Consider the following 26,207-nt stretch of genomic DNA (forward strand, 5'->3'; position numbering starts at 1 on the left):
TTTTCAGAGGTTACGGAGAGCACAGTGGCTCCAGAGAGGAGGGTTTATTCTCGTGCGTGTCTCGTGTGTGTCATTTGCCCCCTTCTCATTCTGTCACCTTGCACCTTTTGCAACTCGGTGCTGCTATTCAGCCCCAAACCTGTGTTGTGTCCTCCATCCCTAAGTCATGGCGGCTCTACCTGCCCCCGCTCCTCAACCCCGTGCCTTTTTTTTTACATGTTTATTTATTTTTGAGAGGGAGGGAGGGAGAGAGGGAGGGAGCGAATGAACAGTGGAGGGGCAGAGAGGGAGACCCACAATCCCAAGCGGGCTCCAGGCTCCAGGCTCCGAGCTGTTAGCACAGAGCCCGACACGGGGCTGGAACCCACGAACTGTGAGATCGTGACCTGAGATGAAGTCGGAGGTTTAACTGACTGAGCCATCCGAGCTCCCCTCCACCCTAGCCCTTTATTGTCTTATGATTCATCCCATTCCTGACCAGACACCCTCTGAATGTGACTGGCTTATTTTACTGAGAGAGCAGGGGGCTGAGAGCAAGGCAGGGGGCTTCCCCACTGTTTTCATACGGCAGCACATGTAGACCACTCATTGCCGATTACTGTGGCTTCTTGGGGTCAGAGTGGACCAACAGCCCAGGTCAGGCCAGGCTGACCCAAGGGCTGAGGGCTTCTGCCTGCTGGGGACCTGTTTGTGACAAAGCTGCCCAGCAAGGAAAGTTCTTGCCTGACCTGGTGGTTCTCAGCCAGAGAGTGTTTGGGAATATCAGGGCATCATTTGCTCATAATCATGACTGTGTATGTGTTTGTGTATTGTGTGCAGGGGGGTATTTCTGACATTTAATGGGCAGGGGCCAGCGATACAGCTGTCTTAAGAGTAGTCCTGCCCGGTGAAAACAATATCCCTTCCCTGAGAAACATGGTGAGACCTTTTACGCGATGTTGGCATTCTCCAAGGAAGGGGTAACAAATTGTTTGGGTTTTTGTTTATCTGTTTGTTTTTTTTAATCGTGGTAAAAGCCACATAATGCGAAATTCCTTAAATAGTTTTTATAGTTCCGTGGTATTAATTGTATTCACATTGTTGTGAAACATCTCTAGAACTTTTCATCTTGCACAACTTAAACTCTGTCCCCATTGAACAACAACATCCCATTCCCTGATATCCCCGGCCCCTCGCAGCCTCCATTCTGCTTTCTGTGTCTGTGAATGCGACTATTTTAGATATCTTGTGTAAGTGGAATCATGTAGAATGTGTCTTTTTATGACTGGCTTATTTTACTGAGCATAATGTCCTTAAGGTTCATCTGTACTACAGAATATGCCAGAATTTCTTTCTTTGTAAAGGCTGAGTTACATTCCATTGGATGTATATACCGCCTTTTCTTTATTGAACCATCCTTGTCGGGCACTGGGTTGCTTTTACCTCTTGGCTATTGTGAATAGTGCTATGATGAACACGACTGTGGACCTCACTTTCAAGATCCTGCCTCCATTGCTTTTGGGTGTATTCCCAAAAGTAGGATTGCTAGATCATACGATAATTGTGTTTTTAATTTTTGAGGAACCTCCATATTGTTTTTCCTTGGTGGTTGTACCAGTTAACATTCCCATCAACAGCATACAAGGGTTCCATTTTCTTCATGTCTTTGTCAACACCTGCTCTTGTCTAGTCTCATCTTGTCTGGCTTTCTTTCTTTCTCTCTTTCTTTCTCCCTTTCTCCCTTTCTCTCTCTCTCTCTCTCTTTCTTTCTTTCTTTCTTTCTTTCTTTCTTTCTTTCTTTCTTTCTTTCTTGCAACTATCTTAATGGATGTGAGATGCTATCTCACTGTGCTTTTGATTTGTGTTAATGATTGTTCACCATCTTCCCATATATTTGTTGGCCCTAACATTGATTTTTAAGTGTAGGCGCTTACAGTAGATTTTTTGGAGGATATCAGTAAATACGTACTTCTTTCGTTATTTTTTTTTGGACTCTGTGATATTGAAACATCAAACTACTCCTAGGAATGGTTTCTTTCAGTTGCTAAGCTGTCAGTTGGGATTGAATGAACCAGCGTTGGCGGTAGGGATGGGGAATGCTATTTTAAAGACCAATATCTGCTTAAAGAAAGCTTGATTATAAAGCGAACAGTTATTTTTAGGGTAAGATACATTAGATGCAGGGAGGCCTTACTTAATAATAGAGTATAAGTAATAGAAACAATCACTGTCATTGTCTCTTTTGTTGTTGTTCTGGATTCTTTAGACACATAGAGCAGGGTGACTCTCTCCAAAGTGCTCTGTTTTTGTCGCCATCTGCTCTGTTTCATCCATTCCTCATGAAAGGCGCAACTCACGTCTAGGGCACCTGTTGGCTGAACTGGTCTGGCTGCATTTTCCTGTATTAGAATGCTCTGTTTTTTCTGAGGCTGTTTGGCTATGCCCTAAATCTTCCAAAGATGGAACTCTTAGGTCTGAAAGAAGAATCTGTGGGCCCTATATATTTTAGCTGAAAACCTCTGAATGGAATCATTTTAATATGCGTTTTCTTGAGAAATATGTAAATTAATAATTGCTTCATACATTATTCAAGGAAAACTTATTTTGTATCACCGATAGCTCTTGTAATCTTATATAAAGATATGCTAATGGATTTAATTAAAATAATTATACTGAATAATGTAGCCTGAACTTTACCCTAAAATAGTGTCTATTAATCATCATCAGTAGTAACAGTTTTAGCCAGAGAGGCACTTACAACATTAAACTGAGACAGAGTAGAAGGTGCATTTTTTTTGTTTTGTTTTACGATTTGGATTAAGTTGGCATTCTCATGAGCTGCATGACAAAGAAATTTGCTTAGAGAAGAGTATAAAATTTATTTAATTTCTTGAACCTGAACTATTTCAGCAGTTAGGAAACTTAGCATTTTCTGCCATTTCCTATTCCTTTTTATGTGTTCAGTTTTTTTCCCTCTAAAACTTGGCCTTCAATATGTTTCTTCTCCGTTTGATTCGGGTCCGACTTCACTTTCTTTCCCCGGAGCTGCATTTGCTGGATTCCACGAGTTCTTGATTGCCAGGTTATTAAGCAATGGACTCCGTTTTAGGAGGGGTCCCCAGCAACTTGCCTGTCTTTTAATAGAAATAGAAATAGCTTTACCACTGGCCATGGTTCTTTCTGATTTTGTTTCTGGTTCTTTCCGTGGCTTGCTGGCTTTCGATCAATGCGCGGTGGTGGAGTACTCTATTGTATTTGGTAGTAATTTCAGCTCTACCTACAGCCTCCGTGTGCCTGGGCGTGCTGGGTCTCAAGCTTGTGTTCCCAGCATGCCAGTGCACACGTGTCAATCGCCTTGAGGCCCTAGTGCATTTAGAATTGGGCATGTCCTTTCTCAGGTGGGCAGATGGAAGCTTTGCCAAGTTCAAAGAGAAGAGCAAGCTAGGACTTAAAATGCCGTTACGTCAATTTGCTTAGGTTTAAAGTCAAACCTGAAGAAATAACTTTCCCAGAAAGCAAACATTGATTTGATTAGTGCAACCATGTCTTAAAAAAAAACAGGAGATGAATCAACAAAGCTAACAACAGTGAAATCATCTAAATTCCTGCATTGTACTGTTCTCTTCCTGGCTGGGCTTTGTCAGAAGGGGCTGCTCTCACGGGTTCTGTGGCCTGTGGCTCGTGGCCCCTCGAGGGCTGAGGAAAGAGGTTCCACTCCGCACCCAGCTCCGTCTCCTGGCGCATGCTATGAGTTTATGCCTTTCCCAATCCAGTCCCCTGGGCCACACCCCAGTGAGCTGATTGGTGGGTGTCCCCCTTGGCAGGGAACCCAGGCAGGGCACTGTGGGCTTGGGTCTGCTGACGTGCTGGCCTCTGCATATTCTGAGCAAGAGTTTTTAAAAAGAACCAGTTTGGGGGCACCTGGGTGGCCTAGCCAGTTTAGCGTCTGACTTTGGCTCAGGTCATGATCTCACGGTCTGTGAGTTCAAGCCCCACGTTGGGCTCTGGGCTGACAGCTCGGAGCCTGGAGCCTGCTTCAGATTCCGTGTCTCCCTCTCTCTGTGCCCCTCCCCACCTCATACTCTGTCTCTGTCTCTCTCAAAAACAAACATTAAAATAAGGGCGCCTGGATGGCTCAGTTGGTTGAGCGTCCAACTTTGGCTGAGGTCATGATCTTGCAGTTTGTGAGTTCGAGCCCCCCGTCAGGCACTGGTGCTGACAGCTCGGAGCCTGGAGCCTGCTTCAGATTCTGTGTCTCCCTCTCTCTCTGCCCCTCCCCACCATGTCTCTGTCTCTCTCAAAAATAAACATTAAAATAGGGGCGCCTGGATGGCTCGGTTGAGTGTCCAACTTTGGCTCAGGTCACGATCTCGCAGTTCGTGAGTTCGAGCCCCCCGTCGGGCTCTGTGCTGACAGCTCGGAGCCTGGAGCCTGCTTCGGATTCTGTGTCTCCCTCTCTCTCCGCCCCACCCCTGCTTGTGCTCTGCCTGTCTCCTCTTTCAAAAATGTATAAACATTAAACAAATTAAAAGAAAACATTAGAATTAAAAAAAAACATTCTGGGGTGCTTGGGTGGCTCAGTTGGTTGAATGTCTGACTCTTGATTTTGGCTTGGGTCACGGTCTCACGTTTCATGGGACTGAGCCCGGTGTTGGGCTCTGTGCTGACAGCACAGAGCCTGCTTGGGATTCTCTCTCTCCTTCTCTCTGTCCTAGCCCCACTCATCCTCTCTCTCTCAAAATAAATAAGCATTAAAAAAAGTTAACGAACCAATTTTTAAAAAATAATATAAGTAAGACAAAAAAGAAAAAAGAAAAAAACCTCAAATGCCTCCCATTTCCATTATCCTGAATTCTATGATCTGGCTAATTATTCTACTCAATATTTAGCACTTTATATAGGACTTTATAAATGAAAGTTTACTCTGGATGTAGAGTCACGTTTGAGAGTTTTGCATGTTAAAGAGGGTCTCCAGGCCAGTGTTTGCCCAAGTCATGTGCTGTCCTGCCCCGTTACTGGTGGCCATGTTGGCCACCGTCTGTTGAGCACCAGCGATGTGTTTGGGACTGTGCTGAGCGTATCATGCACGCATCGTCCTTCCCTTCTGCCAACAGTCTCTGGACGCAGGCGCTATTCACCGGCACATTTTACCGATGAGAACTACCGACAGGAAATGCCATCTTCCTACGTTCACATGGCAAATGGTGGAGGCGTGCTTTGCCCGCAGTCAGCTTGGCCCAGGAACCTGTGTCCGCGTCCCCTGTACAGCTCTGCCCCCTGATGGCTCTGCCCCTTGCGCACCATGCAGGCATGGGTTCTCTCACCTGCAGCTGGGACCTTCCATCCTGGAGGTGTCTTTCTGTAGATGAGACTCGGCCAGCACGCTCCGTCCTCCGCGCGGCAGCCCCCCACCTTCTCTGTCGTCAGCTCTACGTCTCGGGCAGCTCTTGAACACCTGCTCCTCCCACCTGGAAGAGACCTGACTGCAGTCAGGGGAAGCGAAGCCTTTGGTGGAAACCAAAACACTTGAGGTTCTTGACAAATAACCAGTATTGGAAACGGGCAAAGCTAGTCTTTGGTCGGGAAAGTTAGAGCCGGCGGCAGCCTGGACCTCAGAGTCCCTGCCTCTCCTGGCTGTCTCATCAAACTGGAGTGGATGGAGTTATTTCCCTTGGGGATTTCTGTGGGTCCAATGCAAAGACGTAGAGTGTCTCTTGAGAACTAAGAGGTGATTTTATTCAGGGCTCTGTCAGTCGGGGCGTCATGGAGCGTCTGGCGCGTCTAGGAGCCTCGGCAGGGCCTGAGGGAGCCCAGAGAGAAGGGACAGCCCCGCCATGCCTGTGGGGCGCTGGTCCGGGGGACACAGACACGCCAAGCTTCTGTTACAGCCCAGAGCAGGAGTGTCTCCAGACACCGAACCCGGAAGCCACGGGTCTTGAAGGAAATGATGTCTAAGCGCAGGACTGAGGGCTAATCAGGGGTTAACTCTTGAGTGTTTTGGGGCAACAGCTGAGTGGTGGGCGGGGGGCCCGGGAAGAAGGGACGTGCGTGCACAGGCCTGTCGGCTGGCAGAGGGAGGGCCTGGTACGTGGGGGAAACCGGAAGAGACAGAGTCCTGCAGGTGGAGGTGGAGGCCGCTGAGTGGGGACACCGGGGAGGAAGGGCCAGGGCCCCTGAGGGTGCTGGGCGGTTGGGCGATGCCACCACAGTATCCGTTAGATTCTGACCCAGGTGTGAGCCGGAGGCGGTCGGGTGTCAGCCCCGGACAGTGCCAGAGACACGAGTGGCTGGGACCAGGGAGCAGAACCTGTAGAAGGGGAGAAGGTCGTAGGACCAGGGGCGCTTCATAGTGAGGATACCGCCGTGCTCTGTGGTTGGTCAGAAGTGCTGTGAAGCAGAGGGAGCATCCCGGGGAGGCTGTGACCTGGGGACTCTGCCGTGTGGTGCCCTGAGCCCAGGTGCCCCGGCAAGGTAGGGTGGCGGGCGTGACAGGTGGGGCCTGCAGTGTCTGCGGGACGGCCGTGTGCAGGAGTGCGGTGGCCACCGCTCAGGAGAAAGGTGAGCCCGGACAGTTGGCACTAGGATTCCGTAGCTTGGCAGAAGGTGGGGTTTTGAGGGGCGTGTGGAGGAAGGAGAAAGGTCTAGAATGGACACCCACCTTGAAGAGATGGTGCGGACAGGGCCCCGCACAGAGAGAGCTGGGGAGGCGCGAGTGCCCAGGAAGGCGGTGGCCCTGGGGGTGAGGCCATGGATGCCGCAGCAGGCGAGGGGTCGCAGCAGTATCATGGGAAGGGTCACCCGAGAAGAGGCCTGAAGCCCCTGTGGCCTTGGCAGGAATGGAGACGAGGTGGGGCGGAGGCCGGGCTGCGAGGGCAGAGGTGAGAGAGGGCCGGGCAGCGGGCACCTTGTAGGCCTGGGCGCTGCCTGTGCACGAGAGGCGGGAGGTGCCTGGGGCTCTCCGGGCATTTATCATGAGAGACCCACGTGGGCTCACCTGCGGAGGGAAGAGGAACCAGCTGGGGTGAGGACTGGGTGTCCTGGAAGGAGAAGGGGAGACCGAGGGGGCCTCTTGCCGAGCCCAGGGGCAGGATTCGGTGCCTTGGAGGCAGGCACCCCGCCTCTTCTGCCTGGACAGATGGACTCCTGAGGCTCTGCTCTTTCTCCTGGCGGCTTTTGTCTTTCTCTGAAGTAGGAGGTGAGATGGGTGAGGCGGGGTGGGGTGGGGGGGTCCCCGGCTTGAGGAGAAATAGCCCCGGGGGAAGGCGGAGAGTGAACAGGGATAGGCACCAGGTGCGCATGCTGGTCCCTTTCTCCTTGTTCCCTCTGTCCTTTGTTACTTAATCCGGGGGGTGGGGGGGCTGAAGGCCAGTGGGTGGTACATGTCTGTTCTTTCCAAACGCCACGAACCATAAGACACACTCCGTAGGATCTCGGTCTGTTAGGCAGAATTCTGCGCTGGACAGCATTTTGGATCCCAGTGGGTGTGCGCCCCTCTCCGTGGGCGTTGCTGTGACCTCGGGTTGTGGGGGGCAGCCCTGGGGAGCCCCAGCCCCGCTCTGACGCTCAGCCTGCCTGGTTAATGCAGCCCCAGGGCGGCAAGTGGAAGGTGGCCATGAAGACCTGTCTTACTTGTCGCTGTCTACGTCGTCCTCCTCGTGAAATGGAATTTATCAAGTTGCTGCCGGCAGGGTTTGCTTTGTTGGTGGAGGATAAAATGCAGGAAGCTCATGCGTTTCTCCCCTCGGGACGCCACAAAGTAAACCCGACACCTTAGGGCCCTAGCAGTCAGCCTGTGCAAACGGCTGTTTATTACACCTCTCGGTGAATATTTTGTTTTTAGTTTTTCAAAGCGGCACTGAGGTAGTTGAGGCAGAACTCTTGAGACCAGAATGAAATTGTTTCTGTTTGATGCTCTTTTCAAAAGTTGAATTCCAGAGGAGCTAGTTGGGATCCCTTGATGCGGCTGGTGTTGAAAGACAGGGTTCACACCGAGAAGACAAGCCTCGGAGATTCTCCAGTGCACTGCCTTCCGGTCCTGTCTCATCTGGACCGTGGAGTGCCGAGAGGAGGGCTGACAGTTGAGTGTGCTGGCTTCACGCTCACCGTGGACTTGCACGGCCTCACTCCAGATTCCAGCAGTGTGAATCTGGACACGTGACTTCCCTGGATGCCTCTACTTTCTCATCTGTGCAAGGGGATAACAGATCTTGCACACACGTTGTCCCGAGGATGTACTGTGTCAGTAGAGTTGAGCACTTACATGAGTCTCAGGCATGTACAGAATATTCCCAGGCTACAGATTAAGAAACTCGAACTCATTTGAAGTGACTGGAATCCGACCACTTACCTCTTAGGGTAGCAGTGTTGACATTCAGGAACATTCTCTCAGGTGTTTCTCATGCCTGTCTGTCCAGGTAATATGCTTTTATTCATTTTGAAAAGTAAGGTACGGTTTGCATACAGTTGTATAGTAGACTGGATCAACCCCATCCCCCGGTGTAGACTAGCCCTGCCCCCCCTTTCCACCCACTGAGGTGTTCTCCATCCCTCTAGGTGTGCCTTTTCTGGATTGTTTTAAAAATGGAATCACGTGCTGCGTAGCCTTTTGGTTTTCCTTCTCAGAGTGCATTTGAGATGCATCCACGTCGTGTGTATCAGGGGCTCGACTTCTCTCTTTTATTACCCTGTGGTGTTCCATTGCATGGATTTACCTCTTGAGGGAGGGCACTGTGAGTTGTTTCTAGCTTTTGATGCTTACCTATAAAGCTACTGTAAACATTCCCGCGCAGGGTTTTGTGTGAGCGTGAAGTTTCATTTCTTTGGGTCAGGACCCTGGAGTACATTTGCTGGGTTGGACGGAGAGTGTGTGTCTGACCTCGTGAGAACCTGCCACGTGCTTTTCCGCAGTTGCTGACCTGGTTTTGCATGTAGCCCAGCAGCATATGCAATGGCACTTGGTATTGTCAGGCGTGTGTGTGTGTGTGTGTGTGTGTGTGTGTGTGTGTGTGTTTCAGCGATTCTAGTAGGTGGTAATGATATTTCACTGTGGTTTTAATTTGCATTTCCCTGGTGACTGGTGATGTTGAGCATCTTTTCAAGTGCTTTTGTGCCATCCATATATCTTCTTTAGAAAAGTGTCTTTTCAAATCTTTGGCCTATTTGGGGGGTAGATTTTTTTTTTCATGATTGAGTTTTAAGTGTTCTTTGTTTGTGCTGGATTCAGATCCTGATCAGATATGCGATCCGCAGTTAGTTTCTCCCGGAGTGTGACTCATCTTTCATTATCTTAGCATTGCGTTTTACAGAGCAGAAGTTTTTATTTTGGTGAACTTTAATTTTTCTTTTTCTTTTCTTTGGCTTTCATTTTTTTAATGTTCTTGAGAGAGAGGAGTGCGAGTGGGGGAGGGGCTGAGAGAGAGGGAGACACAGAATCCAAAACAGGCTCCAGGCTCTGAGCTGTCAGCACAGTTGTGGGGCTTGAACCCATGAACTGTGAGATCATGACCTGAGCTGAAGTTGGACGCTTAACCGATTGAGCCACCCAGGTGCCCCGCTTTCTCGTTCATAGATTGTGCTTTTGGTGTCCTTTCTAAGTGCCTTCTAGACGTTGTGTAGTTTTAAGTTTTATGTTTGAGATTTGTGATACATTTAAAGTTAATTTTTGTATAGGGTGTGAGGTGTGGGATGAGTTTCATTTGGTGCTGAGGGGGAGGTGCTTGTGTTCTTTGTTGCAGATCGGCTGACCATATATATTCAGTGTAGTATGTTAAAGTGGGCTTTTGCTGTTGGGGCGCCTGGGTGGCGCAGTCGGTTAAGCGTCCGACTTCAGCCAGGTCACGATCTCGCGGTCCGTGAGTTCGAGCCCCGCGTCGGGCTCTGGGCTGATGGCTCGGAGACTGGAGCCTGTTTCCGATTCTGTGTCTCCCTCTCTCTCTGCCCCTCCCCCGTTCATGCTCTGTCTCTCTCTGTTCCAAAAATAAATAAACGTTGAAAAAAAAAAATTAAAAAAAAAAAAAGTGGGCTTTTGCTGTTAAAGACCAAAACTCAACTGAGTAAATTTGAAGAGCTAATTGGCTTTATTCTGCAATTTGTGAATCGGGCAGCAACCCATCTAGCAAGTAGAAAGGAGCCCTGAAGAGCTGTACAAAATGAGACTGTTACAGGCAAAAGGAAAGAGCAGCCTTCCTTGATCTTTTCTCTGAGGGATGGAAAGGGTCTAACAGGTGGATAACCTCTATTGTGCTGACGAGGAAATTTCAGATTGACTAGTTTAAGATTATATTCCTGGGAGAGGCCAAAACTGCAGTTAGTTTAGGTATGAATTCTTGGTGCTGACATGGGGCTTACTTAGCACAAGTGACTCCATTTTGACTTTATTTTTTTTTTTTTAAACACTACCTTTTTGCTTTTGGAAAATAATGCTAAGAATCGTTTGTGCCTTAAGTGTATTATTTTCCAGTGTTTAAAGTGTTACCCTCTTCTCTTTTCATTTTATTTTGAACTTTATTTATTTTTTTATTTTATTTATTTATTTTTTGGGGGACAGAGAGAGACAGAGCATGAACGGGGGAGGGGCAGAGAGGGAGGGAGACACAGAATCAGAAGCAGGCTCCAGGCTCTGAGCCATCAGCCCAGAGCCCGACGCGGGGCTCGAACTCACGGACCGCGAGATCGTGACCTGGCTGAAGTCGGACGCTCAACCGACCAAGCCACCCAGGCGCCCCTTATTTTGAACTTTAATGCCACCTCAGGCTGTACTTGGCATGCGTATTATTTCCCCCATTTCATTCTGGGAGGTGGAGCCCAGCCCGGTACAAGGAGTTACATAGAGTCACAGATAGAGGTGGGGCAACCACAGTCAGACTGAAAATCCAAGAACTTTTCCCGTCAGGTCACAGCTGAGGGGGCTAAGGCTCTGGCTTCCCACTGAACTGAATTGTACTTCTCTCTTCAGCTCTAGCTGTGTGATTGGGGGCAAAGTAATTGGCATCTCCACTGGCAGTTTGCTTGCCGTCCAACACAGCCAGCTCCCTGTCGGAGCTCCGTCGGAATTAAGGATAAAATATACAAAGGTTCTAGCACAGCACAGAGCATGTGGTAGAGTCTATCACGATTCCTATCACTCTGGTTTTTGAGAGTGTGGGTTGTCCAGAAGATAAAAAATATGAATACAAGAGATAAGGTTACTAAAGGAAAAGAAATAAAGATTCCTAATTAAGGGATACACAGATAAACAGAAAACAGTTTTGGAACGGAACAAAGGCAATCGTTTTAAATGTTGAATATGATGGATTTGCAGTGATTTGAATGATAGAGCGTTCTTCGGAGGGACACGCGTCTTCATTTGCCATAGCTTCGTGAGGGTGAAGGAGGAAATCGTGCAAAAGCTGCACACAGTATAGGCGTTTTGTCGGCAGGCAATAAATGTTGGCCTCTGTTAAATTATTATGTGCCAAGATAACCATGTGACAGATCTCCACTGTTGGTGGATCAGACGTGTTTGCTCTGTTTTTGTTCTGTTCGACCGTCTCCTCTCCTCACCTAGAAAGTGATCTTTCTCCTCTTGGGATTGTGTGTGGTTCTTCAGAGTAATTACAGATTTGTATTAACCTTTGCCAAACTACGTGAGGCTCAGCAGTCTCTGCTCTTGGTTTGCAGGGGGCAGCGTTGAAATACTTGCCAACCATTGTCAACGATGTGAAATTGGTGTTCGATCCCAAAGAGCTCAGGTAAGGAAGCACCCAAGGTGCGGTCTTCCCGCGTCCTTCATCTTGCCCCTTTCTGTGCATCGAAGTTATGGGAGGCTCGAGGTTCAGTCTCATGTTGCCGGGGGTCAGTGCCCTGGATCATTCTAGAACAGATGCTGGTCATGATGTCTGTGACACTTCCCTAATTATGACTTTACATGGAAAAGACATCATCCATCACCCCACAGAGTATTTTGTTTAGAAGATTGTTTGTAGCCCAATATGGGTAGATCATACAGATTTGGCTTTTTCTATTCTTTTGAATTTGAGTTTCACTGTGGTGGTTGGGCTTTGGTTGTGTTTTCAGCCCCTAAAATACCTGACACAGGAGGTTTTCTGTTCACTGCCCCACCCTGCCCAACACACTCGGCTTCTTTGTGAGCTCTTAACTGAGGGCTGGGTGTCGTCACCTAAGATAATATCAACCAAATCAAACCGAACCTCAAGGAAGCTGGTTGTTGGGCTTTCAGACCAAGGAGTGAGGCTGGGACCTAATCCTTCCTTCTTTCACCTGTGTTTCCTGCCCAGTCCTACGTGTGCCGTCTTAAGGAAGCCTGCGTTCTATAAGACTGTTGTGAGCCACTGGGGCATGCAGCCTTTTTAGCCCCAGACATCTAAAGCACAGCCCTTGTCTGCTTTTGATTTTGGTTTTGATTTAACATTTGACACTGTAAACTACCTGCAGGGGATTGGCATCATTTTTAGCAGCCCCAAATGCCCCTGTAAACGTGAGTCAAGGTCCGTGTGTCCCCTGAGTGGTTACACTGAGTAAAAAATGGTCACCCTTTCTGTTCTTTATATCCATGGTAAGTTACTCGTGCCCGGGCAGTGAGGGGCCGGGGTCTTTCCGGGAGGTCTCCTCCACAAATCCCCAGGTTTCTGGTGTGCCTGGGATTCAGCGTCCTGCACGGACACCTTTCTTTCCTGCTCCCACACACTGAAAACGCTGCTCACAGCTTAGCATTCCCTAAACGAGAAAAGGAGTGAAGGGGCCCATTGGCAGCACGTCTGTCCTGGGTCTTTGGATCGTCCTGTCCCTGCAGCACGGACGGTATCAGCAGCCCCTGGGGACTTGTTAGAAAAATGACGACTCTTGGGGTCCTTCCCAGATCTTCTGAGTTAGAAATGTGGGGTGGGCCCCAGACATTTGGTTTTAACGAATCTTCCGGGTGCTTCTGGTGAAGATTCTTACTGAGAGTTTCGGATCTAGGGAACAGAGGCAGCAAGGGAGGCTGTGGCTGGATGGGCCATGGCCACGCTCTCAGCCTGTCCTCACGGGGGACGGGGATCAGACCCTAACCCATCAGCAGGGCAGCGTTCACGGTGGGTGCTTGCACCGGTGCTTGGGGATTCCAGGAAGAACCCCCTCTCCAGGGCCAGTCCAGTCTGTTCGTGGTCACTTGGCTCTTTACACATGCCTGTGTGCCTCTTCGACACCGAATCTACTGACTTCTTGAAAAAAATGACCTTGTAAATCATGTGCGAATTTTTTCCTATTTAGAAAATGATTCATGTTTCGATGAAACAGAAGAGATCACCGAGAAGAATAAGTGAAACTTAATTCTACTACCTAAAAATAACTAGAAGGATCTGGATTTGCACACATGCACATATATACACATACATAAGTACACATGTATTCCCCTAAAAAATTCAACACAGGTGGGGCGCCTGCGTGGCTCAGTTTGTTAAGCGTCCGACTCTTGATTTTGGCTCAAGTCACGATCTCATGGTTCATGAGATCGAGCCGTGTCGAGCTCCGTGCTTTCAGCTTGGGGTTCTCTCTCTCTCCTCTCTCTCTCTCTCAAAATAAATCAATAAACATTAGCAAAAAAAGAAAAAAACGAACAGTTATATTCTTTATTTTACAGTCAGCTTCTGTGCGTAACATCTTGTTTTCTCACATGGTGCGATAGTCTTCTGCAACATACTTTTTTACAACCTCCACGGTGTTGTATCCTATGCTCCCCCGTCATTTACTGAGGTAGCAACCGTAGGTACTGACATCGATTATGTGATTTCTCCACACAGAAGAGGCTTTACACAAAGCCTTTCCATGCGTTGTTAATCTTGGGTTCTGTTATTCGCCCACTTTTATGCTAAGTAACTCGTCCATGATAACTTAGCTGGTCGGTGGCAGTACTTTGAGACCAACCTGGGTTTTTAATTACAAAGAACATGCCACTGTGCTGTACCAATGGGTAGTGGATTCTGTTCAGTTTTTATTATTATACAACACACTAGGACAAGTTTTTTGGTAGGTTAATTGTAGTATCTTGTCCTTATTTAGGTCAGCAGGATAAACAGTGAAATGGATTTACCAGGTTTTACATTTTCTCTCTTTTTTTTCGATTTCTTTTTTGTGTTTTCTTAAAAGATTTTAAACAAATAGTATCCAGTTGTCCTCGAAGAGTCAAAGCAACCTTCTACCAAAGCATGTTGGTGTCTGTCTTCCCAAACTTTGCCAGTACTTGGAATTATTCCTTTACAGAACCTTGCTGATACGACTGGTGAACAGCATTTCTTTGTTACTGACAAGAACCCTCCTTCTAAGACTTCTTCATAGTTTTATTGACCATTTGTAAAACTAAATTAAAAAAAAATGTTAATTTATTTATTTTGAGAGCGAGCAAGAAAGCATGTGTATGCACAATTGGGGGAGGGGCGGAGAGAGAGGAGAGAGAGAATCTCAAGCAGGCTGTGCACTTTTAGCCCGCAGAGCCAGTGTGGGGCTCAATCCCATGAACCGTGAGATCGTGACTTGAGCTGAAATCAAGAGTCAGATGCTTAACTGACTGAGCCACCCAGGTGCCCCTGTAAAAGTAAATTTTTAGAAGAATATCTCTAGTGAGATATAATACCTGTACTATAAAGTTCGCCAGGTTCAGAGTGTTTAATTAAATGGTGTTCAGTGTCTTTACAGAGTTGTGTGACCATCATCATAGTGCAATTTTAGAAGTTTGATCACCCCTGTAAGCTCCCTGGTGCTCATTAACAGTCGTTTTGTGTCCCCACCCCAGCCCTAGGCAACCACGAATCTCCTTTCTGTGTCTATAGGTTGGCCTTTTCCAGGCATTTTATGTGGAGGAGATTGTACAATACGTGGCCTTTTGTGTCTGGCTCCTTTTACTTGGTATAATGTTTTCAAGGTTTATCAATACTGTAGCATGGGTCAGAGTTTCATTCCTTGTTATGGATGACTTTTATGGCTATCTTATATGTTGTTTATCCCCTCAGCAGGTGATGGGCATCTGGGTTTTTCCCCTGTTAGAGTATTAGGGATAGTGTTGCTATGATTCACATACAAGGTTTTGTGTTGGATATATACACACACACACATATATATATATATATATATATATATATATATATACACACACACACATATATATACACACACCTATATATGTATACACACACACACACACACACACACATATATATATATTCATTTATCTTGGGTATATATCTGGGAGTAGAAATGCTGGATCATATGGTAACTGTGTTTAATATTTTCAGGAAATGCCAGGCAGTTTTTCAAAGTGGCTGTACCGATTTACATTCCCACCAGCATGATATGGGGGCTCCCATTTCTTCATATCCTGGCCAACACTTTTTGTTGTCTTTCCTTGGGATTCTAGCCATTTGAGTGGGTACGAAGCGAAAAACAACATTTTATTTTTATTTATTTATTTATTTATTTATTTATTTATTTAAAAAAATTTTTTTTTCAACGTTTATTTATTTTTGGGACAGAGAGAGACAGAGCATGAACGGGCGAGGGGCAGAGAGAGAGGGAGACACAGAATCGGAAACAGGCTCCAGGCTCTGAGCCATCAGCCCAGAGCCCGACGCGGGGCTCGAACTCACGGACCGTGAGATCGTGACCCGGTTGAAGTCGGACGCTTAACCGACTGCGCCACCCAGGCGCCCCATAACGTTTATTTATTTTTGAGACAGAGAGAGACAGAGCATGAACAGGGGAGGGGCCGAGAGAGAGAGGGAGAAACAGAATCTGAAACAGGCTCCAGGCTCCGAGCGGTCAGCACAGAGCCCGACGCGGGGCTCGAACTCACAGACCGTGAGATCATGACCTGAGCCGAAGTCGGACGCTCAACCGACCAAGCCACCCAGGCGCCCCGAAAAACAACATTTTAAAGCATCATTTTGTTGGATGAGATTTTGGCCCATATTGTAGAATGGGCATTATCCAATATTCTAGTAGAGCTTAATGACCATTTAATGACCCTGCATCTAGGTACTGTCTTGAACACGGTGGATCATTTTGCTGTGTATCCCTAAACTCTTTCACTTGTGTTTTTCATTATAGCAAAATGTTTACTGATTTCATCCTAAATGTTCCCATGGGTTTGCTGACCATTCAGAAGCTGTACTGCTTGATTGAAATCATTCACAGTGACCTCTTCACACAGCATGGTGAGTAGAAGCCGGAGAATCATTAAATTGTCACATTACTCATTGTCTATAGACCTTGTCCCTTCTGAATTCTCTCCTCCATGCCAAAAGGAGTGGAGGTTGCAACCAATTAAAACAGCTCCATTACAAGACAGGAAGATTTAGCCCGTACAAGAGAATGGTAATTGACATACAGCATAGGTGATAGATCATTGAGAGATGAAGGGAAAACCTTGTAGTTTGTAATTTAGGTCTACACCAAAGCCCTAAGATAATCAGCATACATTGTAGCCTTTAAGACATGTGATCGTCTATCCTGGGGAGGCAATCACCTGCTTCCATTCAGATGATTGCAAAGAAAAATGTCAAGTTTTCTTTAAATTTAGAAATAATGGTTCTGTCTTCTCCTGAACTTTGCTTTCTTTGATAGGGTTTCTTCAAACCCTGCTCAAAGTAATAAGAATTTTAATGATTCCTCAACTCATTTATCCTGAGGAACACCTTATATTTCCTCATGTTATCTCCCTACCCTTTTTATTAATCATTTTCTTTCTATTTGGACAGATTGAATTAATATTTTACACTTGTCAAGCAGTTTTATTGAAGGCCTAAAACCTTTGCACAATTCCGCAACCTTCCTCATTTATTGGAGGCACATGTACAGACTGTTGAGTGACATTCTGACTGAGAGGCACGGATTTACACTATTCTATTTGTGTCCAGACATGTGGCTGGTCCGTTTGTTTTCTGTTGTCCTCATGTGTGGGGTTTCAGGGACGATGCGGTCCTGGCCTGGGGTCTCCCCTTGAGCTGCTGGCTGCACTGAGAACTCAGTGCGTGTCCAGATTAGTCCCTCGTACCTTCTGGACTACTGGACCCTCTGCTTTCCTGCTGGTTTTAACCTTATTTCTGGATTGAACTTTATAAAGGCACCGGAGTCTACATTTACAGTGAAGGCTTATGTTGAGAGAATATGTTCAGACTTCATTTGAGATCAAGTGTTCTTTGTGAAAGAAAACACCAAAGCAACAAACGAGTGGGTTTCTGCAGCCTTCCACATGTCTTTCTGTGGGCCACACGCCCGTTTCTCACTTGGGCAAATGAAAATCAGATCTGTCGCCCTTGTTTGGGATTCAAAGCACATGAATCTCCTTTATTTCGACACTAATCTCGACTGTCCATTCTTCAGGGTCTCATTGGAGGGCTGGGTCTTGAATTATTCACATCCTCCAGGTGTCTTCTAAAGCTTGGTGAAATATGGCCTTCAAGGAAGGCTTGAGGGTGGGGGTGATGGGTGGGGACGCCTGCTTTGTTTTCCTTCCACACTGACTACACTTTACACCAGAGCAAATAAAATCCCCCAGAAGTTTTCTATTTGGATCGTATTAGGGAGGTTACTGACATCCCTTCTCCTGACCATCCAGCCCGAAGACACACAGACAGACAGACAGACACACACACACACACACACACACACACACACACACACACACACACTGCCGCCATCACCACCACTGAGGTAAACCGGTTCACTGAATTACCAATTAACATTAGTAACAATCGTCAACAATCGATTGTACTTGACTTCTATTGACTGTTGATACAGGGAAGACTTTCTTCCCTGTATTTCATTGGTAATTTCTATTGCAGAACTTTTTCCGCATATCCCTTGGCTCTCTTTGGATAAGGACCTGAAATATAAATGGTTCAATCAAAAACCTTTAAAATGGGAATTCTTTTAAGAATACATTTCAAGGGGGGCGCCTGGGTGGCTCAGTCGGTTAAGCGGCCGACTTCGGCTCAGGTCACGATCTCACCGTCTGTGAGTTCGAGCCCCGCGTCGGGCTCTGTGCTGACAGCTTGGAGCCTGGAGCCTGTTTCAGATTCTGTGTCCCCCTCTCTCTGACCCTCCCCCGTTCATGCTCTGTCTCTCTCTGTCTCAAAAATAAATAAACGTTAAAATTTTTTTTTTTTTAAAAGAATACATTTCAAGGGAATGTTTTCTTCTGTTGGAACTTAGCTAATAGAAAGCTTGAAGGGACTCTTCTTTATTTTTGGTAATTGTGTCAGCCTAGGTGTTTGGTAATTGTGTTTCTCTTCTTTACTGTGCCCTGTTTCTGTTTTCACTCTTGTTCCGTAAGTCTTTTATCACGGACTGCCTCAAGTCCTGTTTTGGAATCCTTTGCAGCATGCAATTAATTATTAACCTAGAATCTTTTTAAGTACGAAGTTAGGAACTTAATTTTCGTAGCAGGTTGCACCCAACATAGAAAATGAGGTTGAGTGAAACATGTGAATCTGGAAATGGTCGTGCACCACATGAGCCACAGTTAACCCAAAGTCTCGTGTCTTAGAAGCGGCTCCCCAGCTCCCCAGTCAGTAGACCTCGTTTAAGCCACCATTGGCAATCCAAACACCCTCCCTGATGCTCATGGGCTGTCCCCAAAGTGTTTCAGAATGTGTCGTCCAATGTGAAAAAGGCCCTTCTTGGGGGAGCCTGGGTGGCTTAGTCTGTTAAGCATCTGACTTCAGCTCAGGTCGTGATCTCACAGTCCATGAGTTCAAGCCACGCGTCAAGGCTCTGTCCTGACAGCTCGGAGCCTGGAGCCTTCTTCTCATTCTGTGTCTCCCTCTCTCTCTGCCCCTTCCCTGCTTGTTCTCTCTCTCTCTCTCTCAAAAAGGCATAAATAAACATTAACAAAAAAGAAAAAAAGAGGGCTCGCTTACAGGCTTTGAGTGTTAAGAATCTTTCTGAAAAGATTCTTGGCCAAGATAACCTGGATTTTCCTCATCTGCAAGCTCCCAGCTTCTTCAGAGCAGACCTATAGCCGTCTTACATCCTTGTCAGGAAAGACTTATCGGTGGAAGTCTTCCGGTTGGTCTGTTCTTACAAAGGTGGCATTACTTTTGCAAGATACTGTGTGCCACGTTTGGCATAAACAGTTAAAGCCAAAGTAATTTTTGATGAGATATGATGGCCCTGATTTTCCTGCTTTGTTCCACTTCTTGTTCATTTGTAACAATGGTCTTTGTCTGTGTGGGCTTCCTGGTCCCAGTGGAACCAGTCAGACCATGGGTCCAGAGTTCTAGAACTGGGTGTAACTAGGGTTAGCCGGACAGGTCCCTGGGTGTGCTAGCCCTTTGGAAACATTCTCTTGGGGATGTGGTCAGAGTGCACCAGTGTGTGGCTCCACCAGGTTTCCTGGTGGGGGCTCCACGGCGTGTCTTTGCTCACCAGCATGTGTGTTGACTCCGTTGCTTTGCTCTAAAACACCGCTCTCCTCCTCCCCCCGATAGCAAATACGTTCCATGGTTGTAAGAGTCCCCCTTCGTTGGGAGTGACCAGCTGATCCGCGTACGGCAAGGCCCGCAGTGAATACTGCCACTAGAATTGCTTCTCTGCACGGAGGCCTTCGGGGCCACGTGTGGGTCCCGGGAGATGGAGGCTCACAGTGCCCTGTTGTTTCAGTCTTGCTTCCCCAGCTGCTGCTTCTCTATCCTGTAAAGGACACGGAGACTGAGGACACACCCAGCTGAAGTCTGCTAGACTCTAGCAGGAGATGTGTCTTCTGGCAAAGAGGGTTGTTTGGCCCCAACCGGTGTGGCCGCAGCAACTGCCGTCACGGTCACTGCCCACTCCCAGGTGCCCCGGCTGCAGTGCTCCCCCTGGGTCGGGGCCTTGTGGTTCCTGCTGTTTCTGCAGCTACCACCCTGGTGGAAGGAAATGGGAGATCTTCCCAGAGCTGGCCCTCCCACCGCCCGTTTCCCGTTGCTTCATGGCTCGTTGGCAGAATCCGGGAATAGTCTGCATTACAGTTGTAAGAGTGGCGGTGGATTTGTTCTGACTTCTGTACGGGGGAGGCACTGCTCACCATGTCGAGATCTCCCCCAAGTATAAGAAGGCTTTTCAGGAGCTGTAGTCCACACTACATGTGTCCACACCGATGGCCATGGCGGGGGTCTGCCACACGGTCGGCTGAGAAAGCCAGTGCTGCACCAGGCCCTCTGGAGACTCGACTCCTCCCAGCGCACGGCTGCATGTCAACACCATCATCGGCCTTTACTCCGAGTGCACGGCTCTCTCCTTCAACTTCGATTTGCAAAACCATGAATGATGGTTTGCATCATTTCTCCTACAAACGCTTTTACTTCCTCATTAATAAAGAACTGTGGATCCTCTCTGTGATGAGGGTGGGCGGTCTGCAAGAGGGCTCAGTGTGTGGGCTTTCTGATCAGACCGCTCGGGTTCAAATCCTGCCTCTCCTGCCTGCTAACTCAGGGACTTTCGAGAAGTGACGTGGCTTCAGCTTCCTCCCCTGCTTCGCTCTTGTTGCCTGAATCATATCCTCTGAAGATGAAAGTGTGCATGGTGCTGAGTTGACCTCTCACATTTAAGGCACAATCGACGTTAGCCGTGTCTCTCATGTTTGTGGAGGGTTCAGTCGAAAAATGGCAGATAAGACCCTGCCCTCATGGGGGAGGGTCATCGTCATGTCAAATATGAGCCAAGAGTCAGTAGACCTGGACCAACAAAAAATCAAGAGGGACTACAGAGAGCTTGCTCTGAGAGGTGCTCCAACGCCCCTGCATGGAACACCCCCCAGCCGCTCTCCTCCAGGCCTGCTTCTGCCACTCTCCACCATGGGAAATGACTGCACATTTTTCTTCTTGGCTTTTTTGTTATCCGTGGTCTTTCCCTAGAGTGAGAGCTCCCCGAGCATGGCCTGCTTGTTCATGCTGTTACTGCCCAATCGCTGGCTCCTAGGACAGTGCCTGGCCCCAGGCGCACCTGCAGTGCGTGTTTATTGCCCGAACAGAAACGGACATGAATATCCCAATCGTGCGCTTCTTTTCTCTGGGAGCAGCACAGAGAAGGAAGCATGACCAGCTGCATACATTTGCAATTCACTCGGTGTAGGGGGAGGAGAGGTTTTGTGTTTGCTCGGGGAAGCTGGCTGTGCCTGCTAGCCTTGACTCTGCATGGATTGATCATGGAGCAGGAAGGAGTTGTCCTGAGGACGAGTAACGTCGGGAGACATGGGAAAGGAAGACTCGTGAGTGACTGAAGATGTAGAGGGTCATCTGTGAGCAGCTTTGTAAAATGAAGATCATCTGTTTTGCTTCCGATTTAGCACTTCCTCGGTTCTGTGGAAATGGGAGGTGGGGGAAGGGACACTTCAACTCTGCTTCTGGATTCAAGATAGCTTTTTGTTCGCATTATAGAAATGCTTAGTCCTGTAGAAGCATGGAGAGAAGAGGGTCACGAACGCCTGTGGGCCCTCCTCACTGGGCTTCCGAAGGTCTCAAGTCCCATTCAGTCTTGTTTTTGTCTCTGTGCTCCTCCCCCACATATTCTGAGGCAAATCCCAGCCACCATAGCATGTCATTAGGATGTCTTTTTCAAAAGTATGGTGGTATTCAGAGAGCAAATGCCTTTGTTTCGGGAAAGGCAGGGTGTGCGGACGGGCTGGTTCCCGGGCCGGTGTCTCAACTCCACCTTGGATGTCCCCACTCCTGCTCCCGAGTGGAGGCGAAGGGCGTCGGACTCCTCAGCATGCTGTGCACGGGAGTCAATGAATGGGCAGTAATGGCTTCCAAGCGTTGTCTCGCGATGTGACTTGACTACTTGAAAGCTGGTTAAATAGATTATGTGCTTCACAAAAAGATGACTCTTGCATATAATCTGTGGTGTGGAGTGAGCAGATTTTCAAAGCAAGATACAAAGAGACGGAAAGGTCAGAGCTTCATAATTTGTGCATTTGTAGCTTTGTTCCCCTGTGATTACATTGTTGCCCACATATCTGACAAAAGCTGTGAAAATTAAAGCTTCAATCCTATTATAGAAATGAAAAGTTTCAATGTAATTAAATTAAAATAAACACTAAGACACCAAGGTTTGGGATTTCTGCTCACAAAAATGTTTTACATTAATGTTAAAGCAGTGAGGAAAAAAGGAATCAACCAGATAGCATTAACTTTCAAATTAGTCAAGAGCATTGGACGTATTTGCAAAGTGCCTTTGTGTTAAGGTGAGGGAGCTTCTGAAATGCACGCCCTTACCCACATGGGTTCCTCTCCGCTGTGGATCTGAACCAGAGACCTTTGGGAAAGTTCATTCCAATTATCACCACATCATTTTCTTCATCTTTCAGGAGCTAGCCCTTCCATATTCCCATATTGAAAGCGACCAAACCAATGGAGAGATTTTCTTTAGAGTTTACTGTGAATTTACCATTGTGTCTTAAATTCATTTTTAGAGGGTAGTGCAAGATTGGAAGAGTAGAGATTTAAAGATTTAGTGGAAAGATAATCCCCTTATGGTCTTGACAGTAGTTTAATACTCTTGCTGGATTATGTTGTTTTGAGCTCTCTATTCACTGGCACCCCTCTGTTTGTTTTTCATTTTGGGGTTTGTTTTATTCCCCCCGATGGTTGGAATCTGGTAGTGAGTAGGAATGGGAAACGTGCCAGTCCCTTATTTTCTGGCCATTCCCATGGCTGTTTCTTTCAATATAGTGAACAGGCTCCTTTTAGACAGTGTTCATCAGCCTCATAAAACTTCATTTGTGTTTCATTTGTGAACAATACAGCGCTTCTTCAGAATGTAGGCCTAAAGAACTTAAATTATCTTCCTCATTCTTATTTTCAAGGTGAATGATTCTTCCAGTTATCAAGCAGAGTGAAACTCTCCTTTTTAATAGTAGAAACATTAGTTACAGCAGCCCTTTGAAATCTGAGGGCAAAGGCTCAGATACCTGTTGGGACCAGCTATTAGGAAATATTGAAGTCAGATTTCTAGACTATTTTTGTTGTGATTAATCCCAGTTATAAAATTCATATTTCTTTTTTTTTTTAATTTTTTTTTTCAACATTTATTTATTTTTGGGACAGAGAGAGACAGAGCATGAATGGGGGAGGGGCAGAGAGAGAGGGAGACACAGAATCGGAAACAAGCTCCAGGCTCTGAGCCATCCGCCCAGAGCCCGACGCGGGGCTCGAACTCACGGACCGCGAGATCGTGACCTGGCTGAAGTCGGACGCTCAACCGACTGCGCCACCCAGGCGCCCTTAAAATTCATATTTCTTAAAACCACTCTATTAATCAATTTCTTTTGCCTTAAATTGTAGAAAGAATAGCTATATGTTTAATATAGATTTATAATAAAATATACTTTCTTAATGCTTTTGATCCATAAACAAAAAATCTCTTGAGCTTCTCCACTGTGGAAAATGGAGAGATATTTCTCTTTATTGAAGGGATCTCAAACCCAGAGCTACTCTATAGTAGTTTTGTTAACTTGAGGGATGTTGTACAGAAAGAAAAATTGGGGTTGCAGCTATCATGTACCATAGTCACATAACGTACCACGCATAGAGCAGTCCAGAATACTTAACTAGGTAGCTGTGCTGGCTGACTTCTAAGGAATGTTACTGGCTTTGAACCCCAAAGACTGGTTCTTGAAATAATAGTGGAATGTGAAATCATTTTCTTCTCTTCTGTTTTTGAGAATATTTTAATCTTTATCCGTAAAGTACTATACACCTTTTTCATATCTCATTCTATATATCACTGTGTATCATTCATTATATGAGCATTTGAAAAGACTGTTTGTTAAAACAGCACAACCTAGGAGGGTCAACTCAATTTCTTAATTATAATTTGCTGAACACCTACCATGTGCTCAGCACTGTTGTATAGCAAGTTTGATTCCTCTGAAAGGCTTCAGAGCCGTCAGCTTAAAAATGTATAATTGGAAAAGAGTAATTCTCCTAATTTACAGATAAGGAAGGGCGCAGGAGTTAAACCACAAATCCAAATCTGTAAGCAAAATCCCAGTCAGGGAGCTGTCCACCACTCTGGTGCTGATTAAGGGGTTGTCTTATTAAAAATCCATCACCCACTCAAACTATTTCACACCCACTATATGAGTAATACATTCTGAATACCGAATTTACTTCAGATGCCATATGGAACAAGACAAAACACAAATACATGAATAGATGAACACATAAATAAATGTAAACTACGCGTAAACAAGTAGAAACACAGTACTGTGCTTGTGGAATTTTCATACTTTTTTCTTCTTTTTCGCGGTAGGGACTCTTATCTGTGATCAGATTGGTGGTGCCAACAGTTCCTCATGGTGTAGATGGTCCAACCATTATCACAGTTGATTCTCTGTCCTGCACCCACCCTCTGAGTGGGCTCCTTTCCCTGTTGTTTGATGTTGGGAACAAGGAGAGCAATCTTAGAAGAGGCTGCCTTGATTCTCCGATATCTAGTAATGCTCACAGAAGGCACCACGATGGCATGCCTCTGAGTCTCTGCAGTTCATGGTTCCTTCCAAGCCCTATGAGATTAGTTAGCTCTGTGCCTGTGTGATATGGTACCTACAGCAACTTGTCTGTAACAGTTGGAGGAATCCAGGTCAGCCTGTCCACTCCCAGGTTTTCCTTTAAGACCCCATTTTATTTTTGTTGCATAAACCCTTCCCTGAGTACATAGACTATCCTTGAGGATGGAGTGGATCAGACCTTACGGTTTCGACACTATGACTGGTACTTCCAACGTAATCTTTTAACTTTTTCATCTACTTGTAAATGGGAATCATTTGTGATTTTTCTCTGTTGGTGGTTCTTTCATTCCTTCTGAAAAATTATTTATTACTGCAATACTAATGAATGTTTAACCCCTATTACTAAACTTCTCAAAACTGAGGGATCTAAAATATCTGCTGCCCTATTCCTTCTTCCAAAAAGATGACTCTTTCTTTCTTTCTTTTTCTTTCTTTCTTTCTTGTCTTTTCTTTTCTTTTCTTTTCTTTTCTTTTCTTTTCTTTTCTTCTCTTTTCATTTCTCCTTCCTTCCTTCCTTCCTTCCTTCCTTCCTTCCTTCCTATCTGACAGAGTGACAAGAGAGCTTGCATGCATGCAATTGAACGGGGTGGGGGGCAGAGGGAGAGAGAGACTCTTAAGCAGACTATCTATCTATCTGACAGAGTGACAAGAGAGCTTGCATGCATGCAATTGAATGGGGGTGGGAGGCAGAGGGAGAGAGAGACTCTTAAGCAGACTCCATGCCCAATGTGGAACCCAAAGCAGCTCAGTCTCATGACCATGAGATCATGACCTGAGCCAAAACCAAGATTTGGGCACTTAGCTGACTGAACCACCCAGGCACCCTTATGACACATTTTTTATTATGTCTAGTGATTTCATCCAGAAGACATCTTTGATCAGCTTCTTTTCCCATTGTTACAGTCTCTATGCTGCCACGTCCTCCTTCCAATTTTCAATAAATTAAATTCTTTTAATTTCTATGTCATCCTCTCAGTTAAGATTCTGTGACATTGGGCAGAAAGTTCACATGCAGATTATCTTATTTCTGATAGTTCCAGCCCTCAGGTGAGTGGTGCTGAGGAGCTTCTGACCAAAACACTGACAAAGAAACTACAGCTCAGAAAGGAAGAGTGACATACTTAGAGTTACTCCGTGTGAATGGATTCTCCTCATACTACCAATGTTTATGGCTTGCTGCCTTAAAATGATGCTTGGAAAAATGTAATCTGCACTTGACATGTGAAGATACCCGAGCCACACATGTTTACGTGCACGTGCACATGTATGGATCATTTATTCTAAGGAGCTCTATCTCCGGGATCAGACACCTAATTCTGGCTCGGCTGCTTAGTGGTGCAATCCCCGCATGTCCCTTTACTCTGGCTCCTGGCACCCCATCTGTCAATCTGGACATAAGTAGATGGCTCCCGTGATCCCTTCTGTTGATGGCTCCATTTTCTGCATTTCTGTTGTTTGAAGACTTATATGGAGGGAGAAAATCATTTGAACCAATTGAATCATGAGGGCACAGAGTTCTTAGAGAGTTGGAAAATAAGATGAGTGTCTGTAACAAATGAGTAACCAGCATCCCCCATTTATATAGCTCCTACTGTTTAATTCTCATTAAAAGTGTTAATCTGGATCTCAGTTCTATGTAACAGGCTCAAGGTTATTAAATGCACTTTATGGATCATTTGTTTAATGTGACCAAACTAAAAATTAAGCA

General features: G+C 46.3%; 1 protein-coding gene across 1 annotated transcript in view; it reads left to right on the forward strand.

Moving 5' to 3' along the window:
* DOCK1 (dedicator of cytokinesis 1) overlaps positions 1 to 26,207 on the forward strand; it is a 473,828-nt gene that overhangs the window by 120,901 nt on the left and 326,720 nt on the right. The window contains exons 25-26 of the mRNA XM_040486934.1: positions 11,638 to 11,708; positions 16,057 to 16,163. Coding sequence (XP_040342868.1) covers positions 11,638 to 11,708; positions 16,057 to 16,163 — 178 coding nt within the window. The remainder of the gene's footprint in view (positions 1 to 11,637; positions 11,709 to 16,056; positions 16,164 to 26,207) is intronic.

The sequence above is a fragment of the Herpailurus yagouaroundi genome, unplaced genomic scaffold (genome assembly GCF_014898765.1).
Source record: "Herpailurus yagouaroundi ecotype Mexico unplaced genomic scaffold, PumYag 163, whole genome shotgun sequence".
Classification (NCBI taxonomy): Eukaryota; Metazoa; Chordata; class Mammalia; order Carnivora; family Felidae; genus Herpailurus; species Herpailurus yagouaroundi.